This window comes from Platalea leucorodia (genome assembly GCF_965183815.1).
Source record: "Platalea leucorodia genome assembly, chromosome: 3".
Taxonomy (NCBI): Eukaryota; Metazoa; Chordata; class Aves; order Pelecaniformes; family Threskiornithidae; genus Platalea; species Platalea leucorodia.
In genome coordinates, this window is record NC_138825.1 from 14,598,882 (window position 1) to 14,613,577 (window position 14,696).

Below are 14,696 nucleotides of genomic sequence, written 5' to 3' on the forward strand. Positions count from 1 at the left end.
AGAAGGTAAAAACTCAATTAACTTGTAAAATTTGAAAATCAGTATCTTAAAGTAGTTGCTTCTTTTAAGCTTATTTTCCTTTGAAGGCATTTTTAGACTAGTTTATCCATAAAAAAAGTAAAATACAAGTATGCAATTAATGAATCAATGGCATTTGTGTCAAAAGGATTAATTTTTTTTTTTCCCCCCAAAAAGAGATCATCAGTTAGGGAACTGTAAACATTTGGAAAGTCTTCACTAACGTACAGTTATGTACAAAGACAGGATGTAGTAACAGAATATCTGTTTTCTCTTATTTATGAAACACTTCAGTCCTGTGCTGGTTATCACCTTACATAAGCATGCTATTTTTTCCCAGGTGTTAAAGCAGAAAATCAGAAACTTTGCCTTTGACAAAACCGTAGTGAAATCAAGTTTCAGAGTATTCCAGGACAGAAAATATAATCTGGAAGAAACACATAGCAAACCATTTGACAAAAACAACTACAGGATCATTCTCTTCTTCTCATAAGAAAGTAAACTAGGAACAAAAGAACAAGTTCTACAGAAGTATAAAATGAATTTTATGAATGCTTTCTTTGCAGATAAATGGAAACATAATTCCAGAAAGAAACAGAAAGCAGAACACATGACAGAACTCAGGGCTGGAGAATTAGTCCACATTTACTGTTGCAAAATTGCTGAAGGACAACAATAAACAAAATTTTAAAGTGTTTACATCTCTTTCTCTTTGAGCTTCTCTCCCCTAAATATAATGAATTTTGGTAAGTGCCTGTACATGTGACAGAGCAGCACAACCAAAAGTAAAAGCAACCCTTGAGACTATTTCCAGAACACAAAACATTCTGTGGCTCAATAAATGATAATCATTTAGTTTTGTCAGCAAGCAAAAACTTAATCTGATTCTATGATTAAAACATATTCCTACCTCAGGATCATCATCATCAAAATCATGATAAGTGGAATGATCAGGATTATTCATTTTATCCAAAAGTTCAATAGCAAGACTTCGATTTAATGGTTGGGTAACAAAAGGATGCTGAAAGACAGAAGGAAAAAACACATATCAGAATTCCAACCACTCATTAAGCATTTAATTTTAATAAGCATATTTTAATTTTATAACTTAAAAAACAAAAAATCCCATACATAAATTTATACCTGTAGTAACTTTTCAGCTGTAGGTCTTTTTTTAGGATTTTTTGTAAGTGCCATTTTCACAAAATGATGGAAACTATTGGACCTGTAAAATGAAGTGGTAAACATTAGAATCAATTGCCCAGTGAAATACATGATCATTACCTACTGAAACAGAAAAGTACTTACCATTTCATTTTGTCCTTCAATTTAGGAGGCTGGAAGTTGCTTTTTGTCATTAGAAAAAGTGCTCTGAAAAAAAAACCCAACAGTATTTCTTTGGTTTATGTTGCAATACATATATGAGATGAATTATTAAATACATTATTTAGTTGGCAGGAAGAAGTCCATCAGTTTAAGAGATGCTATGATGAAAACATTACCCATTTATGCACCAAAGAGAGTTGTTACAATTTCCATCAGGTACATTCATAACACTTACAACCAAATACCCTTGCAGTACCTTTAAACACCACAAGCACACATAGCCACTACTCCAAATGGATTATTTAGGAAGCCGTATTTATACACCAAGCTTTAACCCCTTACTAACCTCATTGGATGTAGGTCAAACATTGGAGGCTGAAGTTCAGCAAGCTCTATAGCAGTTATTCCAACTGCCCACAGATCACAGAGTTGGTTATAGCCACCTTTTCTTTCTACTGCAGCAACTTCTGGTGCCATCCTAAAGGGTAAAAGACATTTTTAGGTAAACTTCTCGCCACAAATTAAACATTCTTCTGAACGCAGCAGTTTACTACTCTTTTCCCTAAAGCTCTCAAACTGTATGCTCACACAATATATACACTTACACATGGGGGGGGGGGGGAGAGAGAGATGTGTATATATATACACACGCATGTGTGTGAAAAGTTATGTAAAGCACACATGCAGATTTCCTCAATCATCTTCTAGGCAGTTTCCAAAACAGCTATTTAGCAGTAAATGGATGAAACCAATCTGTCACAGATTTTTTTGCAGGCACACAACGAACTACCACTCAACAACCAAAGAATATGAGGTATAATTATTCAAATATGGTAAAATCCAAATAATATCCAAATTCACACATTGCCCCAGACAGTGATCAATTGACTTTGAAAAGAAGAATTCTAACAAAAAAGAAAGGTAACAAAATGTCAGCTTTCTTGTATCCTGAAAGCATGAGACCTGAAGACTCATTGTAACCTCGTCACAGAGCACTCCTTGTTTGTAAAGTCTGCCTCACTGTAATGTCAGAAGACCCCATTTAAGTTAACAAAGTAGTTTCACATCCTCAGATGGCAAAAATTAACAAACATAACTGACACATAAATAGGAATACCTAAAGAAAATGATTCACTAGGCATTGTCACGTTTTGAATGGCCAAAGCGAATCATGGATTTGATTGTCCTACATAGTCATATTGGATGGCAAACATGTTAATATTTTTTAGCTTTGAACTTTATTAGTCCAGATCACTTGAAAAATAGCAGTGGAACTGGAGATGTAACTCAGTATAGGTAAGACAGATGAATGTCACTTAATGAGTGCTCCAGTAAAGCAGCAGACAGCATCTCAAATGATGCGTTATTTAAACACAGGCATCCTTATCTGTAGATCTGAAAACATCATCAGGTTTGGTGGTACAACTTATTTCAAGTTTGCACAGTTAAACTGTATTTACATAAATTTATTTGAGAGTTCATAAAAAAACCCACAATCACCCTAAATCAAAAAGGAGGGAGTTACCAAGGTAGAGGGGGAACATGGGTTAACTTTAGAAAGACGTGATAGAGGAGCACAAGGGTAAATAGCAGGGTTACTAGAACTAAAGACATTGCACAGCAGTTTTGCCCTTCATTTCTCTCCCATCGAAGCACCATAGCCTCACCTGCCCAGACACCTCTAATGATCACCAAAACCCTCAGACTGCCTGTTTCCAAATAAATTTTCTCCTCCATGATCTCAACAATTTTGCTTCCTTGCTTCTCCTCTCAAATCTCCGAGAAGCTTTGCAAAGAAAACCTGATGCTTTTCATCAGCATTTCACCTGTGTATCGCTTTCAAAGCTACTGTTTAAGGTTATGACACATCATTTGAGAAGCCTGGCACAATTTGGAAGTTACACAGTGATACAAGGCCAGAACTAAAGTCACCCAGACATCTTAGGAAAGAGAGACACCAACCAATTACACAATCATGACTGACGGGTGTTTGTGTTATTCAGAAAGGGAAGTGAATCCATGCCTGGGAGTGACTTACACTGCAGAAGAATGCCAAAAATGCTGTGCCTGACTATTTCAAGACTGAATACTTGAATGTAGGGGTTTTTTTCATTATATACATTTTTCTCTCATACCTACTGTGCTGTCAGACAACAGAATTCTGGATTATCTTTCGGGGAAACATACAACAAAAGTGCTATTTTACAGTGAAGAACGTCTGTCATTTACTTCAAGGCAAAAGGGAAGAAACACTTCCAGTACAAAGAGGAGAAAATAAAATGCTAAACTTTAGAAAAGATAAATTATGCAAAATAGTTTACGAGGGAAGAATAAAGATGCAGTACAGACAGAACAGAAACGTACGTTTGAATTCAGTCAGTTTAGGCAAATGGGGGGGCGGGGAAGAAAATGGTTTAAAGGAAACATTTCACAAGTGGCAAAAGAATCTGTGGAGACAAACAAATGAAACTCATTATCAACTGAAGAGTTGCAGAAAAGACGGATCTGGGATGGAGGGGAAGCAACATAAAAAAATAAAATGGAAAATCAGGGAAGAAAAAAAAAATTAAGATCAGAGTTACAAACAAGCAAAAATGTTGATAGTTTTTAAGTTTGACTAAATTGAGATACATTAGCCAACAGTGACAGCAGCACACAGCCTTTCAATTTTTCAGAGCATTAGGGCATTTTCTCTAATACTCAGCGATTTCAGGATTTAGCGTGAGTAATATAGATATGATCACTAGAAAGCCTGACAGAGCCCTTAGTGATTAGTCTACCCAGAAAGTGACATAGTATGCTTTTATCACAATTTTTCAACAGTATTATATATGTTACTATTATATTAATGGCCAAATAAAACAGAGTTACCAATATGGGGTGCCAATGAATGATTTCCTTTTGGCAATTGTAGCTGTTATCTGTGCAGATACTCCAAAATCGGCTATTAAAAAAAAAAAAAAAGGCAAAAACAAAACGACAGTTCATAAGTGATCTGATGTAATTAATTGTTAATGAACACAGGTTTGGTTTCCCCACTGTAAGAGTTTCTTAAATATACTGGAAATATTTAACAAAAAATAAACAATAAAAGCAAATAATGGAAACTTGGTGTATCTCAGATACCCTCAGTGAGCTCCCTCAGTCACCTGCAAAATACACAGGCTACACACAAACATGCCCCTCATCAACACAAGAAAGAACAGGCTAGCACAGAAGTCCTAACAGTTGCATGCAGTGTTTTAGTACGATAAAATATTAATTTAGTATTATCCAAAATATTCTTTCAGATAACCTTTCAAGGTACATTTCACACTTAAGCACTGTGCATAGTACATTTTACTAAAAACTTATAAAAACCTGTGATTTGATATTTACCTCCCCCTTAAAACATCAGAAAGTCTTTTACCTCAGTGTTCCAAAACTACTCCAATTACTCCTCAGACACTAACTGGATGGTGCAGTTAGATAATACCAGCAAGAGAAAAAGAATTCTGATATTCACTAATTCCTTACATGAACCATTACATCATTAAACAGAATACAGAAGACTGCTTCTTACAGCACATAAAAAACTGTTAACAACACTAAGTTGTATTAACTCACCTAATTTTACATGTCCATTATCTGTTAAAAGAATGTTTGCTCCCTGAAAAAAAAGTAATCATACTTGAATTAAAACATGCAGATTCCTCCAATACCATATTAAAAAAAACTATGTGAGATCTTATGGCAAACTAGGGGCCAAAGACAAACCAAGGACTGTGTGTTCAAGAAATCTGCAGCCTTACCAAGGAAATGTTTGTGAAATAGCAAGGTGCCATTCTGTTATATAAAGAAACTCAGATATACAAGGTTTCTCATTAATTTTTTAGTTTAGTACTCTTTAGCCTATGGTACTACAGAGTTTCCACTGTACACAAAACCCTCTCAAAAAGCAGAATATGATGATTTGCCTATGCTGATAGAATTCTTACTGCTTTCTATTTACACTGACTGAAAGGAAACAGGAACTCTAAAGGTCAAAGCGGAAATAATTTGATTTTCTTTTCATATGTAGGAGCTGGTTTTGTCTTGTTTGAGAGCCATGGTAATTATAATTATAGCCTTAAGGACAAGGACCTGCCTTGATATTCAAGTGTTTAGCAAAATTATTTCCGTCCTTAATGCAACAGAGATTCTTTTAATGCTAGATTTGAAGAATTCCCTGTTCTGTGGCTATATGTACCACTCCAGTTCAACAATCAAAACTAACTCAAATCAGTAGTCGGTACCATACAATTATGACATAAAAGGACTGAGAACAAACCTGATCTGAAGACAGAAACCAAGTACAGGTTGAGTTGAGCGAAGGCTGGAGCTGGCTAAACACAGCTCCAAATGTCAGCACTACCCATGAACTAGATGGAAAGGCAGCACAGATGGGCCTCCAAAAAACTATGTTTTTACAGATTACGGCTTTTTCACAGAGAAGGAAAAATCAGGCCTGCAGTAAAATGCAGCTTACTTTGGCAAAGGTCGCACAAGTATAGGTAATGAGCCTTATAAATGGAGCTTGGTAAATAGTGTGACAGTCCAGTTAACATGCCCTTAACCTCGTTCACCTTTCAAGACAAACAGGACAAATACTCTAAATACATAATTTAGCTACTGAGGGAAGCAAACATAATTCAACAGTCAGGAGATCTGCAGATGAAGATAGTATTTTTCCATGCTCATGAGAACAGCTTTTTTTTTTTTTTAAATCTCAACATAAGCACTGTAAGCATTTTTATCAGCACAGTTCTGTTTAGAAACAAGTATCTATGCACTGTATCCTTACAAGCATCATTTTTCATTCTATGAAGTATAATTAAAAACGTTTAATTTTTGTGTCCAAAGTAATCTTTCATTCAGAAATTATTTTTATGATTGCTCAAAACCCAAATATCCTTCTGCAGTCCATGAGAACAACTTGGAATCAGGCTACATCAAGGCATCTACAGTTGAAGCTACGACATACACTGCATCCCTAGTCTGAAAAAAACCCAACCAAACAAAACCAACCCCCACACACAACACAAAGGAATATGATAATTTACTGTCAGATTTCCAGGAGGAAGCCTGCCAAGGTTAAGCTGCAGTCTGAGCAAGGAAGAGTTTGGAAAGGCAAAGAGTAGGTAGTAAAACTTCAGGGACAAAAAGCCAACAGGAAGCACCAGAAGGAAACTATAACAGAGAGCGTAAGAGTCTGAACAAGCCCCCTTTGATACAGCTTTGTTGAGATGAAGGTTTAAATAAGTCAGTGTTAAGAGCTTGATTTGCAGTACCCTCTCTAATTTTAGCATGCAAGGGAGGGGACAGAAGTAGTCTCCAAGAACCATGCAGAACAGCAGCCACTGCCCTGCAATCTGCTCACCAAGACAGGCAGCAAGAAGCCAAAGCAACAGCTCTGCTCACTAGCTGGTTCAAAGAGAAGCGTACGTCAAGCTTCTTGGAAAGGTGTAAGAAAGACCAAACCTTTCCTTTTGCACAGAGGACACCCTTACAGCCATCTGAACACATGCTGCTCTGGACACTAGCCGATGTCTACATTTTACAGCACTGGTCTAAATAAATAGTATGTTTGGCTCCAATTAAAAGAACAAACTATTTCCATGCATGCATTAAAGAAAGATTTTTTTTCCTTCCCTTGGGCAGAAAATTTTATTTTATTCTAATAGATAGAAAAACCCTACATACTTAAAAATATCCTCGAAACTGATAAATAACAGTAAAGACCCATCAGAGGTGATGTAGCCTATTTTAAAAACACAATTCCCTTTAGTTTTTACTTACCTTTATATCTCTGTGCATTTTTCCTTTACTGTGAAGATAATATAGTCCCTGCATAAAATATTTAGACAATAATTTAGTCCAATATTTTTCATTTTATATAAATTTCTTCTTTAATTACCAGGCATATTTAGGATGCAATTCAATCATCTAAATGACTCACTGACTGAAAAACATTCTTATATTTCTGTGTATCCAAACTGCATTTGCAAATTCAATATATGTAGTAGCATAATATCTAAAACACAGGATAAATGGAAAGAATACCTGTTACCACATGCATTGTAAGAAAAGCATTCCCTGACCAAGTTTTCTTCTGGACATGGTAACTGTCACCTTTTTAGACCAAGTTAATTACTTTTAAATTGCCTAACGGCCTTCTATTCAGCAGTCAGATCACTGGATACCTAGGTGCAGTTATCTCCTGTATCATTACACACTTCAATTAAGTTTAGAAGCATGCTAGCAGGCAGCGCTTCAGGTCTAATGCAAGAGTTCAACTCTAATATATGGATTTCTGCAGAAGCATTAGGCTGTCTTTCTGGGTCTTGATGACAGTACCAAACCATTTTAGGACTCAACATGAGTTAGAAACATTAAGTTTAAATTCTGGAAGAATTCTATGAAACCAAATCCCTGCGTGACAAATGACAGAGCATGTCACTTTTGACACTCCAAGCTTATCTCTAAAATTCTCTTCCGGGGTAAAACGACGTGTAAACATCTTCCTCACTCTGCAGTCACGAACCTCCATAAAGAATACATTTTCACGGGAGATACCCATGTCAACACAGCAATTTTTTTTGCCAGCTCATGCAAGACATCACGGAGTTGATTGCAAAAGTGAATTAGGATTGTTTTCAATGTCTGGATGGACATCAGTGACAAGTGGTGTCCCTCAGGGGTCGGTATTAGGACCAGTACTGTTTAATATCTTCATCAATGACACAGATGGCGGGATCAAGTGCACCCTCAGCAAGTTTACAGATAACACCAAGCTAAGCGGTGGGGTTGACATGCCTGAGGGATGGGATGCCATCCAGAGGGAACTAGACAATCTTGAGAAGTGGGCCCCTGTGAACCTCATGAGGGTCGAGGCAACCCCCAGTATGAATACAGGCTGGGGAATGAAGGGATTGAGAGCAACCCTGCAGAGAAGGACTTGTAGGTACTGGTGGATGAAAAGCTGGACATGAGCTGGCAATGTGCTCTCACAGCCCAGAAAGCCAACCATACCCTGGGCTGCATCAAAAGAAGCGTGGCCAGCAGGTCGAGGGAGGTGATTCTGCCCCTCTACTCTGCTCTGGGGAGACCCCACCTGGAGTACTGCATCCATCTCTGGAGTCCTCAGCATAGGAAGGACATGGACCTGTTGGAGCAGGTCCAGAGGAGGCCACAAAAACGATCAGAGGGATGGAACACCTCCACTATGAGGAAAGGCTGGGAGAGTTGGGGTTTGTTCAGCCTGGAGAAGAGAAGGCTCCCAGGAGACCTTATTGTGGCCTTTCAATCCTTAAAGGGGGCTTATAAGAAAGATGGGGACAGACTCTTTAGTAGGGCTTGTTGCAATAGGACAAGGGGTAGTGGTTTTAAACTGAAAGAGGGTAGGTTTAGACGAGATAAAAGGAAGAAATTTTTCACAGTGAGGGTGGTGAAACACTGGAATGGGTTGCCCAGAGAGGTGTCAGATGCCCCATCCCTGGAAACATTCAAGGACAGGCTGGATGGAGCTCTGAGCAAACTGATCTAGTTGAAGATGTCCCTGCCCATTGCAGGGGGGGATGGACTAGATGACCTTTAAAGGTCCCTTCCAACCCAAACCATTCTATGATTCTATAAGTATAAAAGGGTCTAAAGATTCAAAACCCAAAACACTCCCAGATGTCACATAAGACTTCACTGTACGGGAAAAAAAAAAAAAGCCACGTCCTGTAAGTCAGAAGTCAGCAATCTCTGGCATAGCATAGGGAGATGGTAAGTGGCATGCAAGGGAGCTGGCTCAGGGACAGAGCTATCTTGAGAGAGTGTTTCAGAGAGGCAGCAGCTCTCAACTGATGGCATTCAACAGATTTGCATTCACTAGAAGCCAAGAACTGCTCTCTCACATGGAAGCAAGACATCCACCAAAAAAGCCGTTTCTGATTAAGTTTTATTGGTGAACTGAACCTTTAATTTAGGAAAGAAAGAGGAAAGCTAGCATACCCATGAGGAGAGGCTGGTGACCTTAACTTGAACATCTCAAGTACACAGGCAATTTTTTTTTTCTTATTGGCACAGATCAACTATCAGATATGCAAAACTGAATATTTACATTTTCCTTCAAACTTGCAATAACTAATTTGTACCGCAAATATGGATTAGTAAATATGCTGCTTCCCCCCTTTTAAAAAAAAACAAACAAAACAGCACAAAGATGATGACAGTTTTCTTCAAATGACCCAGGATAATTTGAGGTTATGCAATTACACAAATCAGTTCTAGGCTATAATACGGGACCTCCCAAAAGTCTGAGAAAAATGCTAAGCTATCCAAACACCGTACTTCCATGGCACCACACATTTAATACTTATACATTAAAAATCAACCACAAGAACCTGAGAACACACTACCTGTAGTGTTTCTCTGCTAACATAGGCAATCTGCTGTTCTGAAAGTGGTCCAGTCACTGAAATGGAAGAGAAAAAAAAAATTCTCAAAATCAGGTAAGATACTGCCCATTCCAAACCCATACCGCAATTACTTCCATTCACACTGATAGGATCTTATACTACAAGTCTCAAAGAAAATGTGCTTAGACTTTCCCCCAGATGGAACATCCTGAAGACCACCAAACATTTTTTAAACTCAAAAATGTCTAGTCCCATTGGAATGGAAACTACTAAGTCCCTCCATATATAAATCTCAAAGTAATTAAGAGGAAAAAGAAACAGAAGCAGTGATTTAAGCACAACTCTTTCCCTTGCACAAACCCGCTGTGTCCTTCTATGCAGGGCTGGACTTCCAACCCAGTGACTCAGAGCTGTGACAAACTCTGCTCAGTCCCCTTTGAGCCCTAAGAAGCTCCTTCTACCCTTTGTGACCTGCTCTCTCCTTCCGACCTTCCCGCTGCCATGCAACCTGCTCTCTCTTCCCTGCAGCCATGAACTGCTCTCTGCAGCTTCTCAACCCTTGTCTGCATGAGCTACCAGCACCGTTGCTCCTGGGCCTGCCACACCATGCACCTCCTCAAACCCTCCCTCTGAGCAGGCTCAGCAGCTTGCCAAGAGAAGGAGGAGTCTTCCTCTCCCTCCAGTGTCCCACTTCACTCAGGTCTCTTTAAAGGAAAACAGCTAAATTCTGAACAAATATGTAAGCCAAACACTGAACAGCAAGCAAGGCATGGCCTGTGACTTGTCCCCAGTCACTGGACTTTGAGCCTGAAATTAAAGGGTTTTAAGACCAGGAAATGCAGTCCTCACTCAGGTTTTGCAGAGAAAACAAATAGAAAAGTTGGATGGGGTTTCTCAAAGGAAACTGAAGGACTAGGGAGTTAAAAATGAAACAAGATTTAAGCATCTAACTGCTTAACTTCTGCAAAACCCATGACCATAATATAAACTAGTATCATGCAATATATACCTTCAAAACAAGTCTAGATCTATCTTCCTTTTTCTGAAAGAAAAGCTACAAACCTGCATAAAACTAAATATATTAGCACCCAGAGGACGTATTTCTAGGCATGGATGTTTGAGAAATTTAAATCTGATTAACTTAAATGACTTCAGATTACAGAGGCCTATAGTTCCATTGGAATAAGACCCTCTGGAACGTAATTAAGATCAGAAAAAAACCTTCCACGCTAACTACCAGCAGAGAAGCCAAAAATCAGCTGCAACAGGAAACTGCTCCTGTACGACATCTGTTCAGGCATTTATGTGGCATGAGCTCATTTCCTACTCTACAGGTGTTCCACATAACAAAGCCTATTAGACACGATGCTTTTATCAACACCAGCAAAGACGTAAAGGATCAACAAGGCCATGCTCAAATGACTATGCCATGAGCATGGTGTGAACTTGTGAATTGATGCCTTGTTTGAATTGCACCCAAGTTAAATGTAAAAAGGTATACAAGCTGTTTATGCACAAGAGAAGGATGTGAAGGTTCTAACATGTAAAATCTTCACAATTCAGAATATGGACGGATTTCCTGTCTGGAAAACATCACCTGAGAACAACAGAGTCATTACTCACTTATGGCATACTCCTTTCCTAAGCAAGTCTTAATTCCAGGGCAATAAAATCCCTCAAAACTGATTTTTGTCTCTTGAAAACTAGCAATCAATTGACCGATCCTCTCTTTATGCAATAGATTCACACACGCCCCTTGTTTCTTTGACCACTCATTGCACCTAAGCCAAAAGCAAATATATAGGCCACCTTTGCTTTTCACGTGTCATACATCCAGTGTTTAAAAAAAAAAAAGAAAAAAAAGAAAAAAAAAAAGACTCTTCTGGCACTACTGCTATACAAACATACAAAAGATCACTGTTTACAAAGAACAAGAGCATCCATGCTAATCAATCCACTTATCTAGGTATCTGTAGGCAGTGGTATAGATTATACTAAAACAAAGTTCAAAAGCTCAAACAAAATGGCTACGAAGTAAGACAGCACATCAGGATAGACATTTTTTCATTTTTACAATACAATATTGTCTAATTTTACAGCCTTTGAAAAGTAGCGATGGGTATACGAGCTACTGAAGGAAGGAAATAACTTCTGCTGCATAAAAAAACCCCACTATAGCTAATTTTGTTTAAGAAAACCAAACCCAACCAATTATGTAAATACATAAGCTAAAATTGACCTTCAATGGATTATTACGGATACTAAATTTAGGATCCCTCCTCTCTGATTCCAAAACACTGTAATCATCTCCATTTTTGAAAATAAGCTTCACTTAGATTTTAAGGAATTACAGTCTTGACATACCATGATAAATATCCTGTAGAGAGCCACCTCCACAAAACTCCATGCAAATCCATAGCTTGTCTCGTCTAAAAAGTGAACAAAACCATTCATTAGCTGTCAGATTTGAAAACAGCACCTATAAAAGATGTCAGGGGACTCAAACATTATAAAGTACAACATAACAAGCTGTATATTATGAAAAGTATGAATTGAATAACAAATATGATTTAATCTTTATGTGATATTTCACTGTCAAAAAAGTAACTAATGAAATACCCAAAATATTGCAGGGTTTATTGGACTAATAGAAACAGTATTAGTGAAATGTGCACACTGATTTTTGTTCAAGATCTACTATGAAAATGAAATATATTTTTACTGAGAGTAGAGAGAAAACAGATGTGGGTTCTTATTTCTTCCTCATTTTTACTTCTCCAGTTTAAGAGCAGAGGAATTAACACAAACAAAAAAAAGAAACTAACCCAAACCAAAAAGCCCTAGAGATATCTCTCAACTCAATTTCTTTCAAAACAAATGGAGTGAAACTCTAGTGCTTTAGTCAAAGCTAGGCAGAGTGGAGCCCATACTGTGGGTAAGTGCCTTCTCAGATGAAGTCTCTTTCCTCAGAAATACCTATGGATATTTTTGGTGGCAGGGGTCAGAGGGAAGTTCTTTAGATTCCTCTTACTAAGGGAATCAATTCAGTTTGACTCACTATATCTCCATAAAAGGCGCTTTCCCAGAATAGGCAATGGGCCGAAGGATTCACAAGTATCTTCTACTATGGACACTAAATTCTATTTTCACTTAGTAATTTCCACTGTTAAGACAGATGTACCACCTGCAGCCGCAGAAAGGCATTTTGGAGAGCGGAAAATCTGGGACTTGCCTAGTCATTCCTCGTCATCAAAACACGCAGGAAAGAAAAATCGCATACAGCCACCTTAGGGCAGACTGGGACACAGGACAACCAATGGAAAGACTGATGATTGCTCTGTACCTTGCCCATGACCCTTGGTCTTGGGTTTCTTGCATTCATAAGGCTCTGCTAGAATAGCTGAAACACTCCCGTGGGCAATGCCAACAATTCTGGAAGTGTTTTGCAAGGCAATGGTGTAGTGCTGAGCTTATAGCCTGAGCTGCAAATTGCAAGTATTTCTCACCAGCAGGTAACAGATAGAATAGCTGCTGTTCTAAGGAAGAACTGTCTTGCTTGGATCTCCTCCCCTTTTACATCCATAGTCCACACGGTCTTCAAAGCTACACCCTGGCTGCTTCCTCTAGTGGTAGGAAAGGTATTGTTCAGGTATTACAGAGGTTTTAAGCAACTGTTAACTCCATACATTTCTAGGGGTTAAAGCATTGCTTGAAATAATATGAAGGCTTTCCACTGAAATAACTGATCAAAGTCAGACACAGAAGCAATGTGACTACCTGTGAAAGAAAAGAGAATTAGCAGTGGCAGCAGGGGAACATAAGTGAGAAAGAAGCACTGAAGAGACAGACATCTGCAAGCCCCTTGTTTATTCCCCACAGTGATGCAGGACTCAGGCAGGACACTTTTGGGGGCACTGGGCTCATGAAAGCCACTCTTTCCCATGGGGCTGCATCCCGTTTGATGCCAACAGTGTGGAAGTGGGAAAAATCCAGGACAACCCCAGCAGCCTTGGGACAGCAGCGGACCACCCGCAAAGTAAGAGACACGAAGTAGGTAAGTGCTGTAAATTCACACCGCTTACTGAGCATTAACTTCCCAATGTGGAAAAACCCTACAGAAAAGGAAAAAAACAGAAAAAAAAAACCAGGAAAAAAAGAGGATCAAAAGAGGAGATTGCATTACTAATTCTCATCTAGCCTTTTATTACTGTGCCTAAGTGCTTTGAGACAGGTGAAGATCCATGTAATCAACAGTAACAGGGTACAGAGTTGTCTGTTTCTGCAGAGCATATGGCGAGTGCAGCAAACAAAAGAGAGGCAGGATCAACAGTACCTTTTAGCGCCTGCAACTTAACACCTAGGCTAACAGCAAGGCAGAAATCTGACTGCTTGAAAAATCCATATGTAAACAGAAGAAATGCATGGGGAACAATATGCAGATAAGTGCCACGTATAGGATGATGTTATTTTTCTTATTGTTTTTAGCATTGAAAGATACTCGGAAAACAGAAGGTCAGACAATGAGAGGCCTCAAAGACAGCCATTCGATTGCCCAAACAAAAGAGAAGCACTGCACCAAAGAAAGGGGAGAGGACCAAGCAAGAGCACAAGAGAGTGCCAAAATATGTACTATATTTGCCAAAATTTAATTCTGGGTCTACAAAGGTTTATTTTGATACCCTGAGACAAGAGGAAAACTGCTCTTTAAAGTAAAAGCATCCCCAGCCTGAATACAGCATCATGAGAAGAGGTACCATTTCAACCTAAAAATTTTAAAGAAAGTTGAATGCAACAATAATATTTGTTCATAGTCTGTTTTCACATGAAATCTTAAAAAGTCATAAAAACAGCTTTTTATTAGCTATACTAAGCAATCTGTTCCCACTATGACTAGTTAAAAGAAGCAGCTGGTAAGACAACTGGATACAT

At 38.4% G+C, this 14,696-nt stretch overlaps 1 protein-coding gene across 7 annotated transcripts in view; it reads right to left on the minus strand.

Moving 5' to 3' along the window:
* MAP4K3 (mitogen-activated protein kinase kinase kinase kinase 3) overlaps positions 1 to 14,696 on the minus strand; it is an 87,280-nt gene that overhangs the window by 55,515 nt on the left and 17,069 nt on the right. For all 7 annotated transcript variants that reach the window (XR_014227749.1, XM_082307629.1, XM_082307628.1 and 4 more), the window contains exons 4-12: positions 12,132 to 12,196; positions 9,768 to 9,823; positions 7,162 to 7,209; positions 4,951 to 4,993; positions 4,216 to 4,288; positions 1,691 to 1,822; positions 1,327 to 1,389; positions 1,162 to 1,243; positions 929 to 1,039 (exon numbers count right to left, since the gene is read on the minus strand). Coding sequence is in view for 6 of the 7 variants with exons in the window: in XM_082307629.1 (XP_082163755.1) it covers positions 929 to 1,039; positions 1,162 to 1,243; positions 1,327 to 1,389; positions 1,691 to 1,822; positions 4,216 to 4,288; positions 4,951 to 4,993; positions 7,162 to 7,209; positions 9,768 to 9,823; positions 12,132 to 12,196 (673 nt within the window). In the remaining variant the exon portion in view is untranslated. The remainder of the gene's footprint in view (positions 1 to 928; positions 1,040 to 1,161; positions 1,244 to 1,326; positions 1,390 to 1,690; positions 1,823 to 4,215; positions 4,289 to 4,950; positions 4,994 to 7,161; positions 7,210 to 9,767; positions 9,824 to 12,131; positions 12,197 to 14,696) is intronic.